Source organism: Musa acuminata, chromosome BXJ1-11, assembly GCF_036884655.1.
Source record: "Musa acuminata AAA Group cultivar baxijiao chromosome BXJ1-11, Cavendish_Baxijiao_AAA, whole genome shotgun sequence".
Taxonomy (NCBI): domain Eukaryota; kingdom Viridiplantae; phylum Streptophyta; class Magnoliopsida; order Zingiberales; family Musaceae; genus Musa; species Musa acuminata.
The window spans coordinates 20,855,439-20,874,136 of NC_088337.1; the positions used below are offsets into that span (position 1 = coordinate 20,855,439).

General features: G+C 39.4%; 4 protein-coding genes across 5 annotated transcripts; all 4 read right to left on the bottom strand.

Moving 5' to 3' along the window:
* Positions 1–657: 657 nt before the first annotated feature.
* LOC103971353 (uncharacterized) lies at positions 658–2,366 on the bottom strand. Its single transcript, XM_009385350.3, has 2 exons — positions 1,600–2,366; positions 658–1,029 (listed from the first exon to the last, which is right to left on the bottom strand). The coding sequence occupies exons 1-2, from the start codon at positions 2,212–2,214 to the stop codon at positions 955–957; spliced, it is 690 nt and encodes a 229-aa protein (XP_009383625.2). The 5' UTR covers positions 2,215–2,366; the 3' UTR covers positions 658–954.
* Positions 2,367–2,725: 359 nt separating this feature from the next.
* On the bottom strand, positions 2,726–10,472 carry LOC135597258 (mitogen-activated protein kinase kinase kinase 1-like). 2 transcript variants are annotated; one of them, XM_065089972.1, is made up of 9 exons: positions 9,024–10,472; positions 7,395–7,479; positions 7,136–7,198; positions 6,606–6,763; positions 6,006–6,081; positions 5,868–5,927; positions 5,045–5,152; positions 3,568–3,721; positions 2,726–3,259 (listed from the first exon to the last, which is right to left on the bottom strand). In XM_065089972.1, the coding sequence occupies exons 1-9, from the start codon at positions 10,133–10,135 to the stop codon at positions 3,228–3,230; spliced, it is 1,848 nt and encodes a 615-aa protein (XP_064946044.1). In that variant the 5' UTR covers positions 10,136–10,472; the 3' UTR covers positions 2,726–3,227. The 2 variants fall into 2 exon arrangements, with proteins under 2 accessions (XP_064946044.1, XP_064946043.1); XM_065089971.1 differs by having other exon boundaries at positions 3,473–3,721; positions 9,024–10,470.
* A 1,114-nt stretch (positions 10,473–11,586) lies between these two features.
* On the bottom strand, positions 11,587–16,162 carry LOC135597260 (partner of Y14 and mago-like). Its single transcript, XM_065089973.1, has 5 exons — positions 15,810–16,162; positions 15,586–15,699; positions 12,398–12,646; positions 11,906–12,025; positions 11,587–11,830 (listed from the first exon to the last, which is right to left on the bottom strand). The coding sequence occupies exons 1-5, from the start codon at positions 15,984–15,986 to the stop codon at positions 11,741–11,743; spliced, it is 750 nt and encodes a 249-aa protein (XP_064946045.1). The 5' UTR covers positions 15,987–16,162; the 3' UTR covers positions 11,587–11,740.
* An 841-nt stretch (positions 16,163–17,003) lies between these two features.
* LOC103971370 (sugar transport protein MST6-like) lies at positions 17,004–18,287 on the bottom strand. The gene is made up of 3 exons (XM_065088487.1): positions 17,829–18,287; positions 17,544–17,714; positions 17,004–17,465 (listed from the first exon to the last, which is right to left on the bottom strand). The coding sequence occupies exons 1-3, from the start codon at positions 18,285–18,287 to the stop codon at positions 17,004–17,006; spliced, it is 1,092 nt and encodes a 363-aa protein (XP_064944559.1).
* Positions 18,288–18,698: the final 411 nt, after the last annotated feature.

Consider the following 18,698-nt stretch of genomic DNA (forward strand, 5'->3'; position numbering starts at 1 on the left):
ATTATGAATTACTTCTATAGTTAATTAACTTTGTACCTTGGTATCTACGTTTTAAAAAATTATATTGATAACTCTATAATTATAAAAATAAAACATCTATATCCATTTACCATAACACTATCAGTTTTATCAATAAAAATATAAAAATAATAGATAAAAAATAATTTTAACATTCCAATTAGTGATGATAGACAACGTTGATGATAGCGAACGATAACATCGCTAAAAGCCCGAGTGACTATTATGAATGAGAAAAACGATAATGAAGGTAAAGATCACTTTACATCTGTATCGACGTAATTATCGAACAATATTGCTTTACATTGACATTAATATAAATACAAAATAACCTTCATTTACAATAACTACCCATGACCCCATGTTATCGTTTGTCATTATCAATATCGTCTATCATCATTAATTAAAATATTAAAATTATATTTTTATTATTTATTTTTATATTTTTATTTATAAAATCGATGAATAAATGATCTTACTATATAATTTTTTAAAGTATAAAGATCGAAATAATAAAAATAATTAATTATAAGAAATACTATGTAATCATTAAATAGGAAATCGCTACCAAATGCATGACAGGTCGTATCACCCAATCCTCATCTGTTTCCTGTTTAGTCAGCAAAGCCGAGAAGAACATGCCACCCACAACAACATTTCACCAAAAATCTTTAAAAGACAAACCAAGGTTGAGAAGAGGCTGTCCTCCTCTTCGTGCCTACCCTTTTCCAGCACAAAGACCTCAGAGAACCCAACGAAACAAAAAGGTTCATGAGAGAGAGAGAGAGAGAGAGCGCACCGCCATGGTGTTGCGGGCACCAACTTGGCCATGATAAGCATCCCTTCACCGATACTTTGCCCCGAAGCAAACTAAACTAATAGAATTAGAGCTTCCAAGCACATACAAATGGAAAAAGAGACTCATTAGAGATGTACTCAGTCGACTCCACATTGCTGGTAGATGAGCGATTGCTTCCTGGGGCTGATCACGATTGCACAATCCATCGACACCTATTAATTTATAGGAATAAGAAGGATTTAATTGAATATATATTATATATTATATATTATATATTAATTCAGACAAAAATGATCATTGAATTTTCATCAAATAAGGGTAAAAACGAATCGATGTTATCTAACGAGAAGTAGGTCTCATGATGGTATTGAACATGCCGTATGAAATGATCAACCTATCATAGTCCATACAAGGAAAAAGATTCCCAGTTGGAACCATAAGAGTAACTATAGTTTCATTAATGTTGATTATTTATGTGAAATCAAAGATATTTAGAATTTGATCTCTGATGACGCTTTAAAGAAAAAAATTTTAACAAAAAAAAAAGGTTTATTATAGACTCCACATACATACAACTGCATTATATGAATATTATAATATTTTTCCGTAAATTATTAGAAATTGTCCTACATGAAACCTCTTCTATTCCGTACTTACGAGAACATTTAAGCTGGATTATCAATTTACTTCTTTGTCTTAAAGAAAATTAATTATTGGGAATTTTGATGTAAAATAGAAGGAAAAAAAGATGGAGTAGGAATTAGGGTTAGCAAGGAGGTGACCTGAACTCTGGGGGAGGAGAGGCCGAGGACGAGGATCTTGGCGGCGACGTCGCCGGTGAGGCGGAGGTCGACGCGGTCGTTGAGGGCGACGTCGCGGACGAGATCGAGGGCGTCGGCCTGGAGCACGTTGAAGCGGTCGACAACGACGCGGGTCTGGACAAGGCGGCGACTCTCCGCCGGCTGCTCGAACCCCGGCACTGTCGCCACCCCCAGAGGCACCCCGCCGTACATCATCTCCAGCGCCGCCGCCTCGTACCGGATCCCCACCCTGTTCGGGTTGTTCGCTATGAACAGCAGCGTGATGTTGAGCGACAGATACGCTGCCGGTGGCTGGGCCCCGCCGAGGGCGGCGGTGGTGGAGTCGATGAGTAGGTACTGCACGGCCACCTGCTGAAGATCGAACTGAGGCTTCTTGGGCTTGAGGACGAGGACGACGACGAGGGCGACGGCGACGGCGAGGAGGGCGAGGAAGGTAAGGAGGAGGAACAGGCAGCAGCAGCAGCCCTTGAAGGAGGCGGCCGAGGAGGAGGTGGATATGGGCGGGCCCATGTAACGGCGGTGCCGGCGGTCGTCGAGCGGAGAATATCGCCGGTGGTGGTCGACTGGGGTCGTCATCGCCGCCGAGATCCTCCCCCTCTTTGGATTTTGGAGCCTCTTCTCTCTATATCTCCATAAGTTGTGCGTGCATATAAAGGGCGGACGAAGAGGGAAAGGGCGGCGAAGCGAGCTAGCGGGGTGACGGTGGAGGCGTCAACTGTTTGTTAGTGCGGCTTTAAGCAGTATTTGCTTTTATTACCTTTATGCTTTCAGATTAATAATTGGAGTAGAGTCGTTTGAAAATTTCGGATTCGGACTTGAATTGTCATGATATCCGAATCCGGCCTACACACCATTCAATCAAAGGAATTTATAATGACAACTTTGTGCATCTGCACTTAAATTTTAATGTTCACAAGCTGGTTTGACGATGAATAGATCCTGTGTCATTTATTAGATTGATTTTTAGATGAATTCAAAATTAATGTGGAAAAATAAACTAATTCTAACAAAAATAAAGAGCCAATTTCGAATAAGCTCGGTTTTAGTCATCCGCCACGGACGAACGATCTCAATCTAATATCAACAATAATCAACAATTCGATATGATATTATTATATTATAAAAATGGATCATATTGGAAGTACTATGGAATGATATGAAACAATATGATACGTTGGACTCCGCATACTATGGAACTAAGCATAAAAGCTTGCCTAGTTGATAGTTTGCTTTAGGCTTCTACCTCAAGATCAATACAATCTGAACAACAGCTAAAGAATACAAACACCAAAATAGACAACATCATCTACTCAAACTAAACAGCAACCTTGATGACACTGGGACTCAAAAACCATGCATACATATACACAAGGACATGCACTCATCTTGCTCCACAACAAGGTTTCGGATCCACTTCTGTCTCGTGCAAGCCCAACGCATGAACATATCGATCGCCAGATATGAGCAGCTTTTGAGAAAGAACGACAGCCAACAGCGCAAGTCCAAGCTGTTGAGCACCAACCCAGCAACATTACTATATGCTATCCACTGAGGCTCCGCTAGTGAAGAATCATAATATCAGCCTTGAATTAGTGCATATTAGCAGCATATCGCTGAAGATCTGCACAAAAAGAATTGAATTTATACAATAAACACATCCAATCTAAAACGGTTTCCAGTTCATTAAAAATAAACTGATGGCACGATTCAGTGTTCTTAAATAAGCATCCCATTCTAGTAGCATCTTGTGAAAGCATATACCAACAAGATTGCTAGGACAAAACTGACCGCTTGAAACTTCAAGACTAACAAAAAGGGTGACAGAGTGCTTTACCCATATGTTTTTTGAAGCGTCATTACTGAGTTAGTGAGTTCATCTCTTGTTATTAAACAAAGATAAATTAGATCCTGAAGAAGCTCTCAACGAACCCCTGACAAATGAATGCTCAAGCAGTTGTGAAGCAGTGGGTCGATCGTTGGGGTTCACTCTTACACACTTGCTGATGAAATCACGTGCATCTCCAGACAAGTGGTCTGGAATAGGAGGCTGTTCGCCACGGCCAATTTTAAACAAAGCTTGTGTCTGCAAATTAGAATGAACCAGTAAGTACTATTGACACCAAATGTGTTGACATTGATATCGTGCCTTTCCCAAACATATACAAGTAGCAACTGAAAATTGAAACTCAAGACAAGCAAGACGACTTAGCAGTAAAAGCAATTATAATAATTAGTAGTAATAGTAGTAGCAGCAGCAACAACAACATTAGTAGCAGCAGTAGTTGTAGCAGCAAAAGTAACAACAGCAGTAGCATAGTAGCAAGTCAACATCGGCAAATGCAAGCCAGAATAGTTAGCTCTTTCAAAAGAAAGGTCACTCATCTCTATAGATCTTGCAATTTTTATAATTCCATTCTCCACCACAAAAAGTATAATAGAGAAACTTTCTAGTGACATGCATGTTCTATTATCACATTATGATATACGAGAAAGTGACTTGGCAAGAATGTTCCGTTATCATATTATAATATATATGATAGTTGTGTCATCATTCCTAAGTCTAGCACTGTTCTGAATCTCATATAATCTTAAAAATGTTCTACTATCTAATCTCTAATCTTCAATCAAGTCGAGTATTAGTCATATGTTCTAAGCAATATCAAATGTCAGAATTTTTGTTGGTCTCTTTTTAGTATGCATTTGTAAAGTTCTTTGTGCTTCCTTTTCTACTTTTGTAAACTTAAAAATTTAATGCTTAATATATCATGATCTTTTACTTGGCTATCAAATAATAAGGCCAAGTCATCTAGATTTGTCTAAATATTTAATTAAACTAAATAAATGTTCTCACTGGTCTTTGATATGGCTGGCTGCTTGACAGCAGTGACATTCTTTCAGGTCATATAGAAGTAATAATGTAATGTATGAACTCCAGATAACATATTTGTATGAAGGACTACAAGAAAGTAATGAGATTTACTATTTTGTTACTAAAATCAAGGTAGGCAATACTGAATGATACCGCCCGGTACGGGCGGTATGTACCGGTCCGACGGTATACCGGTATACAGACTGCCCGCTACCGGGAGGGACGAAAAATAATAATAAAATAATATATATATATATATATATATATATATATATATAAACGAGGTGACGTCGCCGAGGCGATGCAACGTCGCCTTTTAAATAATATATATATATATATATATATATATATATATATATATATATATATATATACTGAGCGGTATACCGAACGGTATACCGCTCGGTATACAGTTTCGTACCGTACCGAACGAACGTCTAAACTCCGGTACGGTACGAAATTGCAGACCTTGACTAAAATGACAACAAAAAGTTTTATTTGAAGCACTTGAGAGAGAGAAGATTGCATATCACTCACCCACTCAAGGTTAGGATAAGGTATCTGGCGAGTCAACATCTCCAAAACAGTGCACCCAAGGCTCCATATATCAGCAGCTGGTCCGTATGTTCTTCTAGGATTAACAACCTGGGAAAATGATAATAGTGATACCGGTGCTTTCAAATGAATCTAGAATTTCCAAAAATTTCATTAATTTTTGTTTACAAGATAATTAAACAAAATGGCTCAACAATCTTAGCTCTCATCCAAGAGATTAGTTAAAAATTGGCAGGCTCAAAACCAATATAAAAAGCAGGAGCTGCAGCTTATTATCTATAGTTTAAAACTTTAAATACAACAAGATCTGAAAAGAAACCCACAAAGGCAAAATATGATACTGAAGTTTTAGTTTTGATAGGTGCCAATGGGTAGAAAACTCCTAAAATGTGTTATTTCAATGGATTAAACCAAAAGCAGACATGGTCCTGGTCACCACATCACCATCTAAAAATCCTTATATATCACAACTTCTGATTGCAGCCAAAGATGAAAGTCCAATATACATTGATGTGGGTATATGTTCTATCAAGACATAATTTCCTCAAACAACATAAATAACAGATCTAAACTTTTATTTTACTTGACTCTATATGTTGATATTGTGCACCCCAATAAAACAATTCTTGCGGTTGATATTTACATACTAACATTTTTATGAAGTTTGTCTAGATTTCTTAGCAGAAAACCTTCACATCACCTAACCTACTTGGCACTATTTATGAAAAAAGCCGGTCTTCTTGGTCTGTCTGTTAGTGGAAAAATACAGATTTTCTTTTTTGAAAACCAAAGAAAGAAAGCTAACCTCTGGAGCCATCCAATATACACTTCCTTTGCAAGATTTCAGCATGTTGAATTTGGTCATCTGAAATTTTTCACAGAAGCAATATAAAGATACTATGTTAAAAATCAGAAACATAAAGTTTGAGAGAAACAGACCAACCTCCTTTGCCAATCCAAAATCCGCAAGTTTTACAGAGCCATTTGCATGAACCAATATATTTGCACATTTGATATCTCTGCAAAAGAAGTTGCCTTAAGGTTATATTTCTATAAAGCAGAAAGGAATGACAAAGGAAACCCTAAGTACAAGAATTGTATTATCTTCAGTCCATGCTGCTAATGAGAACATCTATACAAACTTATATGAAAATCTGGTCCCATCACCAAGCTATTTCTGATGATTGACAGAATTGAAGAATCAAAGACGAAGGCACGGGTGGCCCAGCTGGCACATGCCACCAAGATAATGGCACAGAACAGCATCACATGCCCTTCATATATATTATATAGTTTCAATCTATATAAACTTTTAGCAGTGCATGTTTGCTGGAACACATGATAAAGTATAACACGTGCCAACAGTGCCATGCACCATTATGCAGGGACACTACTCATATTGATAAACTGTAAAGCCATGGCACATGGCCCCAACTAAGACTGGCTTGGAAAGCACAAGATCCAAAAATTATAACATCATATCTTGAAGAGATCAAATTTACAGATACCAGAATAGATGTAAAAGTTAAAAAAGTCGCATCACCTGTGTACCACATTTCGCTCATGAAGGTAGTTTAAGCCATTTAGAATTTGCCTGGTGTATGCAGAAACTTGGGAATCTCGTAAGTGATACTTGTGATATAAAGATGCAAGGGAACCTTGCGTGATAAGTTCAAGGAAGATATATAGTTTTGAATCCTCCTGTAAAGATTACAAAACAAATAAATTTTCATTAGATAAGTTAAACTAATACAGAAAACTAACAAAAGCTTAAGAACAAGAATTAAAAAGGTTTAAATATCCCTAATTTGTTATTTCACAAATTGATAAATTTGCAACACCTAATCTTTGTTTTTTTAGGACATTTCCAATGCCATGATAGCAAAACAAATTTAAGGTGTGTTGTAAAATTAGTTTCTGGAAAGGAACCACTAAAGACGAGAACTAAGAAACGTGCATAGTTGATGAGACTTGATTTACAAATTTCTTTACTATATAAATATCACTTATCAGGAGAACTTTATACACAGTTCAAAAACTTGATGAAATATCGAGATTAGAAAAACTAGATACCTTGTCTGTCCCATAATACTGAACTATGTTTTCGTGTTGGAACTGACTTAAAAGTGCGATCTCCTGGAACAGAAAAGTCAAGAAATAATGCTCAGAACTGAATTTAGTTGAACTTCAAATTACCCTTTAGAACTATGTATATGCAATAACATGTATAACCAGAAAGAAAAGAAAATAATTTGCAAAGAAATTATTAAGCAACATTAAGAATTAGTGCAACTCGATAATCATCACATTATAGAAATTGGCATCATCCTACCTGCTCAAGTTGAAGAATACATTGTTCAGCATTGCTCCCTTGATCAAGCAAAGATACTTCTTTAACAGCAAAAAATACACCCTCGCTGTACACATGAAGAAAGAATATCTTAGTTGCAGAATAATATGACCATCCAATGACACTTATATCAATGTTAACCTACAGAAAATAAAACATTCCAAAGCCACAAGACCCTCCAGATGGTTATCCTCATTAGCAGATATATGGAATTATATAATGCTGAACATAATGGAAATATCATCCACGAAAAATCAAGTTTCATGTGATAATAGACCTCCAAGTAAAGATCGATACATACAACCAACAAGCAAAGTTTGGCTGATTACAGGAAGCTAAAAATACAGTAAAAACTGACTAAATACTATCAAGAACCTATTGATCCTTACATATATGAGAGGGACACCCAAGAAGATGTAAATTTGTGAACGCTTTCAGGTATAAGCAAATAAAGTTCATTTCTCCCTAATATGACAAACACATTATTAATTGCTCATTTCTTTTTATAATATCCAAACTCAGTAACTACTTTATAAAGCTTAAAATACTTCAATTTAATAGAGTTGAGCCAATACCTACTTATTCTTGAAATTTGTAGACCTTCTAATTTTTCATTTAAAAAAACTCTGTTCTATTTGAAGCACAAAGACCTGAATAAAATAGAAATACTGCATACAGAAAAAGAAACTTTTGGATAAAGAGATGATTCATGCAAATGGGTTGATCAACTCATGAACAACTGTTGGCCAAATAAACAAATAACTTTATTTATTTAGCCTCTCTCTATTCTCCTAAATTAGAACAATCTCATCAGCAAATGTCGCAAACCAGGGAACTTCATCCAAAATATGCATTCTGACTCCACTTAGAGCTTAAACAAATAATTAAGGACTAAAGAAAATGACGCTTGGACTAATATATTAAAATTGAGAAATCAGTAAAGTAAGCTGGTGCATATCGCTTTATCATTAGTAGTTCTACTATTTTAAATGCTTCAGCATATCTGATAGGCAGTAAATAGCTTGCATTTTGAGACCCACAACATTAAATCTCCACAAAGTATACACACTGTCATTGTGAAAAACATTATATGTGCAAGTTTCTCTCAGTATTTATTTCCCCATAACTTGTCTAAGTAAATAGTTACTTTGTCATAAAAACCTTCTTTACATTGCATTCTAACATGAATCCAACCAAATTATAGTTATACTCATCTCACAACTTATTCTTTATTTCTTTCTCCTTAAAAATTTCATAACATATTGTTTGTGCACCTATGTACAAAGTTGTAATGGATAAAGTACAACCAAGTGTAGCTCTCCTCACAGTTAAAGCTATGAGTTATTACCATCGCAAGTACATTACTTTTAGTTTGCATATCTCAAAAATTCAAGAACCGAAAGATATTTGAAAACTATAATAGACCAATTTCTTTGAGTCAAGGAGTCTATACAAAAATAAATTAGCCTTCTTTATGAACTATGGGAGTATTCACAAGGTATCTTAAAATTCAAAAGAAGAATAGTCTAGATATTGCAACGTTGAGAATCTAAGCCATACACATAAATCAAAACGAAGTTCTTGGAATACTGATTTTGCATCATCACTTACTCGCTGATTCCTTCATACACCATTCCATATGAACCACTCCCCAGGAGCACACCACGCATCCATGATTTTATCCTCCTCTTGAACCTACCATTTGGCGAAATCATGAACATCGGTTCAGTAGTCGTACTGGATGAATCATCATCGTTCATCGTTGAGTAAGAAGATATTCCATTGAAGTCCTCAGCAGTGTCCCCCAACCACAGCTCCCTCAACTCCTCCTCAGTGACTTCATCTGCCTCAAAGACCCCCTCCTTGTCTTCGTTCTCCACAGAATCCACGGATTCCCTCCTACCTACCTCAAGTACACCTCTCTCTGGAGCAAATGATTTGATAATATCCCAAGTCGAGCTCATCTTGTCAATGGCTGGAACTGACATCGATGGAGGCGGCTTAAGAGTTCGTAGTGGATTGTCATTTGTAGGTCTCGACGGAGGAGGTTCAAAGTTTGACATAGGCGGTGGAGGAAGAAGGACCGGTGGCCGGACACCTCGAATTCCTTCATCTCCTCCTCTGGACCTCGGAAGAGTACATGGAAGCTCGACAGGTTCAGAGTCTGTAACCCTTATTCCAGGGTTCGAGCCATCAAGGAGCAGGCAATCTTCCTCCTCCGCGATCTTTTGGCTTATGTGCTCTTCTTCAGATACCAACGAGGGCCGAGAAGGCACAGAATTGGACGCCAAACTGGGATCTTCGTGGGTCGGGGTGTCCATCTGCAGGATTCTGGACCTGGGGAGGATGTCGAAGGACGATCGCACCTTGCGCCTCTCCCAGTCGTCGACAGAAATGGCGAAATCCTCGGGGCCACTGAGGCCGAGGCTATGGCACAAGATTTCGACCTCGCCCTCGATACTGCCGTCGATCCGGAAGCTCGTCTGACGAGCGCACGTGGCCGGCCAGAGGTCCAGCGACCGGGTGCCGCGTAGGTCGCGGGGTTCCTCGGAGGCGGTGGAGCACGCGGACCACGACGCCCGCGCTGCCGGCGCCTCGTAATCGATGTTCTTGACCGCGTTGCATCGCTCCAACCTCGGCCGCGACCCCGTCCCCTGCTGCTGCCGGTGCCGGGAGCCCATCGCGCCACGAGAGCCGTAGTTCTTATGGTTGGAGAAGACCATGGTTCGGAGGTGACGCAAGACCCATCATAAAGAAGCGCCCCAAAGGCGAGATTTTGACAAGCTCATGCGGTCAAGGAAGCCAGAAGACGCAAACCTGGGAACCAGAACGCCAAATCCACAAGAAATTTCCGATGGAACGAGCTCTCACGCAGAGAAGGGGATTTGAGAAAGCCGCAAACTTTGAATCCAAGCAGAGGAATGGGCGAGAAATTGCGAGCAAATCGGGAGGGTACGGGGGGCGGTGGGTTTCCGATTGCACTCGAAAAGATGCTTGGGGATTCCGCAGGATGTTTCGGCTTCGGAAAAGGGGCGAGTACGGAGGAGGACTTGTCCGAGCGAGTAAACGCGGCGGGGAAGACTTGATTTCGGCCGTCCGATTCATCAGTTAGCAGCCCCAGCCGCCGTTGGATCCCGGGAAGTTGGCGTCTCGGAAGTGCCGTCATTGGCCGCTTCGAGCCCGCCATCGTGTTCGTCGGTGGCGTAGTAACTCGTAAACATCACAACAGTTTGCACGGCTGAGATTTTTTTATTATTATTCTTTTTTTTTTAGGGTAGTGTGTTTTCCAAAGCAAGAAAGCAAATTCGATTACATTATTATGAATAATGAAAACATCATCGGAGCATTAAAAAAATAGATTAAAGATAAATTGGACCTTCAGATCTGATAAGATTTATAAAATTCAGCATGCGTAACTAACGAGCACATCAATTGGTTTCTAGAAAAATATAATAAATTTTATACTTTCGAAAATTAAAATATAAAAAATGATAAAAATATCAATGAGAGATGGCTATTGAAACATCTTAATGGTTAGTAGTCCGCTATTACGTAGTTCATAGGTATTTTTGCTCAAGTTGTTAATGAAAATATTTTGTACCTCATTTAATATAGTAATTAAAAATTAATTTTTAAAAATATATAAGATGAATGGAAAGACCAAGGGATATGCTCTTCTGTCCGGTTCATAAATAAAAAAAAGAAACAAAAACGTCGTCCAACGACTCAACATTCACAATCTCAATTTGTTTTTGTATTCCCTGATTAGATTCCTTAGCAGTCAATAGATAATTAATGGAGGAAAGCAGTGTTGATAAGCTTGATTGAATGAAAGTAGCTGTGACTAGATTTTGGATATTTCTTCGAAATTTGCGATTCATTTTCAGGGGAGACTTAGGAATAGGCAACCTGAAACACACAATCTGGGTGAAGATACATCAGGCTACAAATAATGTGTACAACTGCACCTTTTTGTATCAAGTAATTTTTAGTTGCTCTTATTTTTGAGCGATTTACTATATGCATCCAAAAAAATTAAATAATATATATATATATATATATATATATATATATATATATATATATATATATTATAACAACATTTTGCAAAATTATATTCCACTTGAATTTCTATGATCATTCATCAAACAAGGGATTCTTAATATCCCAAAAGTAGAAAAAGAAGTTTCCAACAATGATGATGATAACCATTGACACTGAAAGGAGAAACTCCATGGCGGTATCAGTACTTCCAGATGAACGATTCACCGATACATCAAACAGGATAACTACAAAGCTCGAGGGCACACACCAACAACGTAAATTGCCTACCCAAATGCTACAGGTTTTGGTGTCGGTTCAGCACACCCACAATTAGAGAAGATTGTGCAGCCCACATAAGAGAACACCCAAGAACACTGAACAAGCACAACCAGTGGAAATTAGATCTTGGTACTTCATCAGGCAATCGCCACTCATGACACTAAATTCACCTTTCGGTCCTCCAAGAGTTTAAGTTCCTCGCGCCACCCATCCATTTTTCTCATCTTCTCCACTTGCTCAGGCTTCATGCTTTGCTGGTCACCCTGTAGCTGTGCTTCTGCGAGTCGTATCTGCGTTTTGGGAATCCTCAGACAGTTCAGATGCAGATCTTGATACAACTTTTTCGCAAAATACAGAATACTCATACTGCTAATTCTTTAATTTATCAGAAAAATTCAGACTAAAATGTCCAATAGCTATCACAAACTAGGTGGTGTATACTAACATTATTTCCATGGGGCACAGAATTTCTAAATTCCATAAAGTTCAAATTTTGATCAGTGATAAGGTTCTAATCAGGAAATTGCTGCACAAACTCTAATGATATCTGATCAATAAAAGGTTGCCCGACCAATTACCAGATATTTGCACATCTTGAAACATACAGAAAGAGTGTCTGTCCAAGCAAATATTTTCAGAACATAGAGGCATATCAGAGATACCTTCTTTTTTAGTGCTCGAATTCTTTTATCTAAATCCACACCAGAAGACTCGGCTTTGGGAATCTCCACTGTATCAGTGGAAGGGCTGACCACCACTGGTGTTGCAGAGACAGATATCCTACTTATCTGATCTGTAACAAATTCCACGGATTCCTCTCCTTGAGCAATACTTTCGGCAGAAGGAACCGGTTCAGTTTTTATTACCTCAGCTTGTTCTGTATCCAAGGTCTTTTCCTTTTCAAGAGCAGCCTGCATTTAGCTAGCTGGTCATACTTCCAGAATGTAATAAGTCTAATCTACTAAAATAAACCACAGACAAAAAAGGTATAGAGACATATGCTGTGATAAAATAACCAATATAGAAATCTAGCCAGTGCATAAAACAATCCAGGTAACAAAAATCAAGCTAAAAAAAGTAATCTCTTGTAGAATCATAATAAATAAATTTGAATATATGGCACTGGAGCAGGAGTTGGTGAATGGTGATGATGCATCATGGTATGAAACAGTCAGCCCATGGCTCAAGATTGCTACAAGTCTCAGTCAAATGAAAGACATTACGAGGAGGTCTGCTATACAAGGTAGAAAATGCTTTGTACTTGGAGGTGTCAGCACGGGAAGCATGTAAAAATAAGAGAGGAGTCTGATCAGAAATAATTGGGAAACATAATCGACAGCATATTCTTAGACCCGGAAACATCTTTTTAATAAATTACAACATATATTAACTTGAGGTGTATTCTTGAGACCCACAGAAGATGTACACTTTCACAAATCACATTTGATATCGATCATCAAGTTGCAATAGCAATTTCAAATTTTAACTTGTTATTTATATGATAATCAATTCAACCAATTTATAGCTTTATTATGGCTTCAGCCAACTGAAGGTTGCATTTGGCTCAAGGGTGTAAGCTAGATTGACTGAGCTGCTGAACTATCACCCGCTTTATCAAATAAAAATAATTTATTAAGATTGGATCCTCTTATAAGTTGGTTTATAAAAGGCTCCAGTTCTGTAAAATAGAAATTTTAGATAAACTAAATTGCCATTAATGTCTAGTTCATCAGAAAAAAAAATTAAAATCTATCTTTCTGGAGTGGGCCTAACATATATGTCAATATCATTATTCAATAATAGCATAAACCAAAAGCTAATTTCACTAGCTTCCATAAAAGTGAAAAATCAAAAGATCAAACTAAAAATATGTATATAATAAAAATGAAATGTATGAAAGATCATCATATACTCTAAAGTGTTCAGAATGCAACTATTTAGTATAAATGTCATTCAATAAGCTAAATATACAAACTCTACTAGTTAAAGATAGATATAATTTTATGAAATTAGGTGAAGTTACTAGGAAAGGTAAAACAAGACAATTATGAACAAGGATAGTTCTGATTCAAAATAAACTAATAACAGCTCACATGTTTGAAAGAAACTTAGGAATGGATCATTGTTGTTAGTCCAGTGAGCCCTTCTTTTTCAGTCTTGATAAGTAACAATAAACAATGAAGTAAAAGAGACACTGATATACTCAAAGGAAAACAAAATTATGAAAAATCTATTTTTGTTTACTAAAAAGAAATCTACACATGACTCCAAATATGGAAGGAGACAGAGTTCATATTGGATCATCAAAGATCGAGACAATTACCTTATGAATGGCATGCTCATTTCTTTGGATAGGTCATAATATTGGTATAAACTAGAGACAATTTTTTGATGGCTTCAGGGATTGAAGTGGCTAGTTGATGCACCTTGCATATAGAATATTTAACTACCATCAATGCAAATACAGCTTTTAACTCATAAAAACTTTGCCACTGTAAATTCTTGTACCTAGAATGTATAAGTAATGACCTTAGGCCTTGTATGCTGATCCTAACTAACAAGTTATACAAGGAACAAATTTTGAAAAATATTAGCTTCACATGTTGTATCTCAACTATGAGACTCTGGAATTCCACATGGCAATGTCCAGTGCCAGGACCCTCATCAACAGTGCAGAAAATCATGGAAACAGAAAGCAACTGTGTAACATTCCATTAAGCATGTTAAAATGTACCATCTAAAAGATATGCAAAGATATCCGAAATCTACTATCAAGAAAATTGAGCAATTACGGACAATAACCACATTAAACATTTGAACTGCCAGAGTAGATCTTGGCATTTGTCTGACGCTCTGACTCAATAAATTCTGAGAACAGTAATGCTAAATTACCTCTGATCCAATCAAGAATATACCACTCGGACACAACTCTACCAGCCACAGTCAAAAACACCTAATCCAATCAAGAATCATCCAATTTTCCATCTTCTTGAGTATAACAATCAGAAAGTTCTTAACTTAATCATGCACAAAAACTAAAACATGGCTGCTACTGGCTGAAATCATTTAACAAGATCTGAGACAACATAAGCTTAGCAATCATATCCAAGAAATTCTTCTCCATCAATCTCCTCTTCAAGCCAATCATAAGCTTTAACACAAATCTTATGTTCTTAATGTAATTATCTTTTACCAATGGCTGCTGATATATCATATTCCTTCGCCTCAAGAAAACATATGATATTTCTCAAAATATGACCACAATGGGGAGCATAGACTAGGTACAATGGACATCTTTAAATTGGTTGATAAACATGAGAACCCATAATCTGCCAATAATAAAAAGAGACAAGCGCATATCATGGTTGGCATGTATATTACACAGATCTCCTTGAATCACAAGACACATCCAACAGTTTTCACAATCATCAGACAGTCAAAAGCACCAACACAATCAGATCTGCCATGGGGGCCTCAAGTAATATTGAAAGATGTCCAAAGATGCTATCTAGATCTCTAACAAATTATTAAACAAAACGTTGTACTTGTATGTTCCGCAACAAATCAAAAACACTGTTTGACCTAAGACATCACAGCAATCTAACAACATCAGTTTGATGCACAGGATATCCCTGATCGTGTTCTATGTTTAGGTAAACATTTGACACAATTTTGAATTTTAAGATCCTGATAAGATCTGTCAAGATGCCAATAACAAGAACTATTTCCAAAAGAAGAATCACTTTCACCAACACGGAATTGCCTCTAAATATTTCTGGCATCATATCTTTTTTAAATGCCTAATTATGGGCCACAAGAACAAAGAGGAAGGTGGGAAATAATAGACAACCTGATGCCGCTTCTCCTTCTTCCTCTCATTCCTCTTTGCCGATTTGGTCTTCGGTTTCTCAGCCAGCGCTGGATCGTACCCCGGTGGCACCTCGGGCTCGCTCGCTTTCCTCAACTGCATTCCACCACGCCCCAAGACGAGCGCCAAGAAAGAAGGCACCATTAGCTCAAGAATCAAGACAAGATCCAAAATTTAGCAAACCAGAGAGTCGAGGAGAGGCTCACGAGCACGCCCTTGGACTGGTAGATGGCGACCTCGTCCTGGGGGACGTAACCGGCGCGGATGCGGATGGGTTTGCGGAGGGTGCCGTCGGGCCTCCGGGTGGGCGCGAGGATCCGCTCGCCCTCCTTGGGGATGGAGAGAAGGCGGGGCGGCGGTGGGTCGTCGCCAGCACTGGCCATCGCCGCCGCGGAGTCCAAGGGTGGGAGGAGGCAAGGGTGGGGGAACTAGCTGTGCGTCCTGCTGGGGTTTTGCCCTCCCTCGTCTTTCTCTTTCTTGTGGACTATTGACCCAATGGGAGAGCGAAGAAGGTGATAAAAGAGGGATTAATGAGTAATTGTGTGGGTTAGTGTTGGCTCGGCGTTAGTTCGACCGAAACCGGAAGTAATTTATAGGCGTAGGAGAAATAACCTAAAGATTGGAATCTTGAAAATATAATTATCTATTTCAAGATCGAATATATTAATCACGATTAAGTCTCGAACATTGCATTTGTTCTTTATTACACTACATCACAAACCCTCGATTCACAAAACAAAAATATTATATAATATTAATTTTTTTGTTTTATTTATTTTTGGAACAAATTCCCTAGAAAAAGCTATGTTTTTACGTTTCTTTTTGTCAAATGTTCATATTTGAAGTTTTTTTTTTCCGCATAGTACCCATAATCTCCAAATATAATAAAAGCATCCTCAACTATTCTTTGACTGTTTTTCTGTTTCTCCCTAACTTTTTAAACTCGTATTAAACCGATATATTATTTGAATTAACTCATTCGATTAACCAGTTTAATCGACTCAAAATAGAAACCAGTTAGGTCATTGAAAGTCATTTGCATGATTTTAAATTACAGAAAACGAGATATGATTTACGTCGTTTGCATGTATGTTTACGTCATACTAATAAAGTATAATTTATTTTATTTATATATTTTGTCAATCCGCGTCGTTTGATTCACTAGTCCAATCAACTAACCAGTTTGGTCAGATTGGTATTTGATCGGGATCCGAGTGCTTTATCCACCAAGCAAGCCGAAGAGCTTCAACAAGACTCTGTAACGGAGAGGCACGTTATAGGGAAAGAAATTGAACACGATGAAGTTTACGTAGTTAATCAAAAGTGTGGGATTTCTCAACGGCAACAAATAAGAAGATGAAGCCTACTACTCTCAGCATTCAACTCTCGTTCCTTTTGTCTCACACGGCTGCTTCCAAGTTGCCGACGTGGATGTCGTCGTCGCTGATGAACTTGCCCCAGAACCAGTAGCGCCTCCACAACAGGATCTCATCTCCTCGATGGGCACGTTCTTGGTGTCCGGCAGGAAGAGGGCGATGAAGGCGGTCATGACCACCACCCAGCCGGCCAAGAAAAAGAAGAGGCCCAACTTGAGGGAGCAGAGCCGAGGGCGGTGAGGAACACCTGCGCGATGAGGAAGGTGAAGAGCATGTTGACGGGGACCGTCGTGCTTGCCCCGCTGACCGGATCTCTAGGGGGAAGATCTCAGTGGGCACCGGCCACCTCTGCGGGCTCCACGACCATGCGAAGGCTGCCACGTACACGCTGATGAAGAACACCAGGATGCTGGCGTAGCTCTGCGTCAGCTCCGCCGCCACGCCGCTGGTCCCGAACTTGAGGGCGATCAGTGTCCCTAGCACCACCTGCATGCACATCGTCCGCGGTCTTCGCCGATGATTGTGCTCGTGAACACGAGTGTCAAGATCGAGTTAATCTAGTACCTGAGATACGAGCATCTGCATGCCGTCCTGCAGGAAGAGCGCGCGGCGACCGAGCTTGTAGACGGTAGCGATGGAGACGAAGGTGACAGAGACGTTGACGACGCCGTTGATGACAGCGGACACGTGGGAGGCATCGTCGCCGAAGCCGATGGTCTTAAAAAGCACGGGAGCCTAGAACATGATGGCGTTGATGCCGGTGAGCTGCTGGAAGAAGGGGATGAGGATGACCATCGTGAGCTAGGGGCCGTATTTCCTCTGCAGGATGTTGGACCGGGGGTGCTCCACGCTTTTGGCCTCCTCGCTGGCCACCACCAGGTCGTCGTACTCGGCCTGGATGTCGTCGGTGCCACGGAGCTTGCGGAGCATGGCCTTGGCCTCCTCCTCGTAGCCGCGCTCGATGAGGGGGTTGGGGGGTGTCGGGCAGGACGAGCGCGCCGATGGTGATGATGACGGCCGGGACTGCGGCCAGCCCCAGGTTGACGCGTTGACGCGCCATCTCAAACGTACTCGTCGGTAAACCATTACAACACAGTCGCTTCTCAGCATCTCTGTCTCTACCAGCATAAATGGCACAATATTACATGTATGTAATCTTCCCTGGTTAGCGAAGCCGATGCCGATACCGAGAAGGACACGGCCGAGGATGAGCACGAAGACGTTCATGGCAGCGCCGTTGACAGCGGAGCCGATGAGGAAATTGACGCCGCCAAGGAACATGGACCATTTCCTCCCTGACACCCTCATCACAGTGGAGGCAAGGAAGGACAAAGGCAGCGCCGCCACGTAAAGTGAGGAGGTGAAGAGGGTCAGCAGCTAGCTGTCGAACTTGCAGTACTGGTTGGTGCTCGAGTTCGCCATCTGCTGCCGGGACACCGACGGAAAAAACCGTGACAGGAACGAGTCCATCGACGTCACCCCACCTTCAAAACCCATACATATGTATCGATTGGAACAGATGAAGTGCTGAACAAGACCAACAAGAAGCTTCAACATCCCACAAAGATCACCAGAAATGTCGATTGCGTATCCGAAGTTGAAACCGCCGGAGGAGGCGACGAAGCAGGTGAATAATTTTCTAATTTTGATTTTTTTAATGATTTTATAATTCACCTAACAGATCTTTTTATTTTTATTTCTTATTTTTATATTTTTGTA

Coding starts and splice junctions, on each gene's coding strand:
- LOC103971353 (XM_009385350.3), bottom strand. CDS start 2,214: ATGACGACCCCAGTCGACCACCACCGGCGATATTCTCCGCTCGACGAC. Junction 1,030..1,599: donor TCTCCTCCCCCAGAGTTCAG/GTCACCTCCTTG, acceptor ATAAATTAATAG/GTGTCGATGGATTGTGCAAT.
- LOC135597260 (XM_065089973.1), bottom strand. CDS start 15,986: ATGGCCAGTGCTGGCGACGACCCACCGCCGCCCCGCCTTCTCTCCATC. Junction 15,700..15,809: donor ACCAGTCCAAGGGCGTGCTC/GTGAGCCTCTCC, acceptor GGTGGAATGCAG/TTGAGGAAAGCGAGCGAGCC. Junction 12,647..15,585: donor AGAAGGAGAAGCGGCATCAG/GTTGTCTATTAT, acceptor AGCTAAATGCAG/GCTGCTCTTGAAAAGGAAAA.
- LOC135597258 (XM_065089971.1), bottom strand. CDS start 10,135: ATGGTCTTCTCCAACCATAAGAACTACGGCTCTCGTGGCGCGATGGGC. Junction 5,928..6,005: donor ATTTTGGATTGGCAAAGGAG/GTTGGTCTGTTT, acceptor GAAAAATTTCAG/ATGACCAAATTCAACATGCT. Junction 3,722..5,044: donor CTTATCCTAACCTTGAGTGG/GTGAGTGATATG, acceptor TCTAATTTGCAG/ACACAAGCTTTGTTTAAAAT.
- LOC103971370 (XM_065088487.1), bottom strand. CDS start 18,287: ATGAGGGTGTCAGGGAGGAAATGGTCCATGTTCCTTGGCGGCGTCAAT. Junction 17,715..17,828: donor CCAGCGAGGAGGCCAAAAGC/GTGGAGCACCCC, acceptor ATCATGTTCTAG/GCTCCCGTGCTTTTTAAGAC. Junction 17,466..17,543: donor TGCAGATGCTCGTATCTCAG/GTACTAGATTAA, acceptor ATGTGCATGCAG/GTGGTGCTAGGGACACTGAT.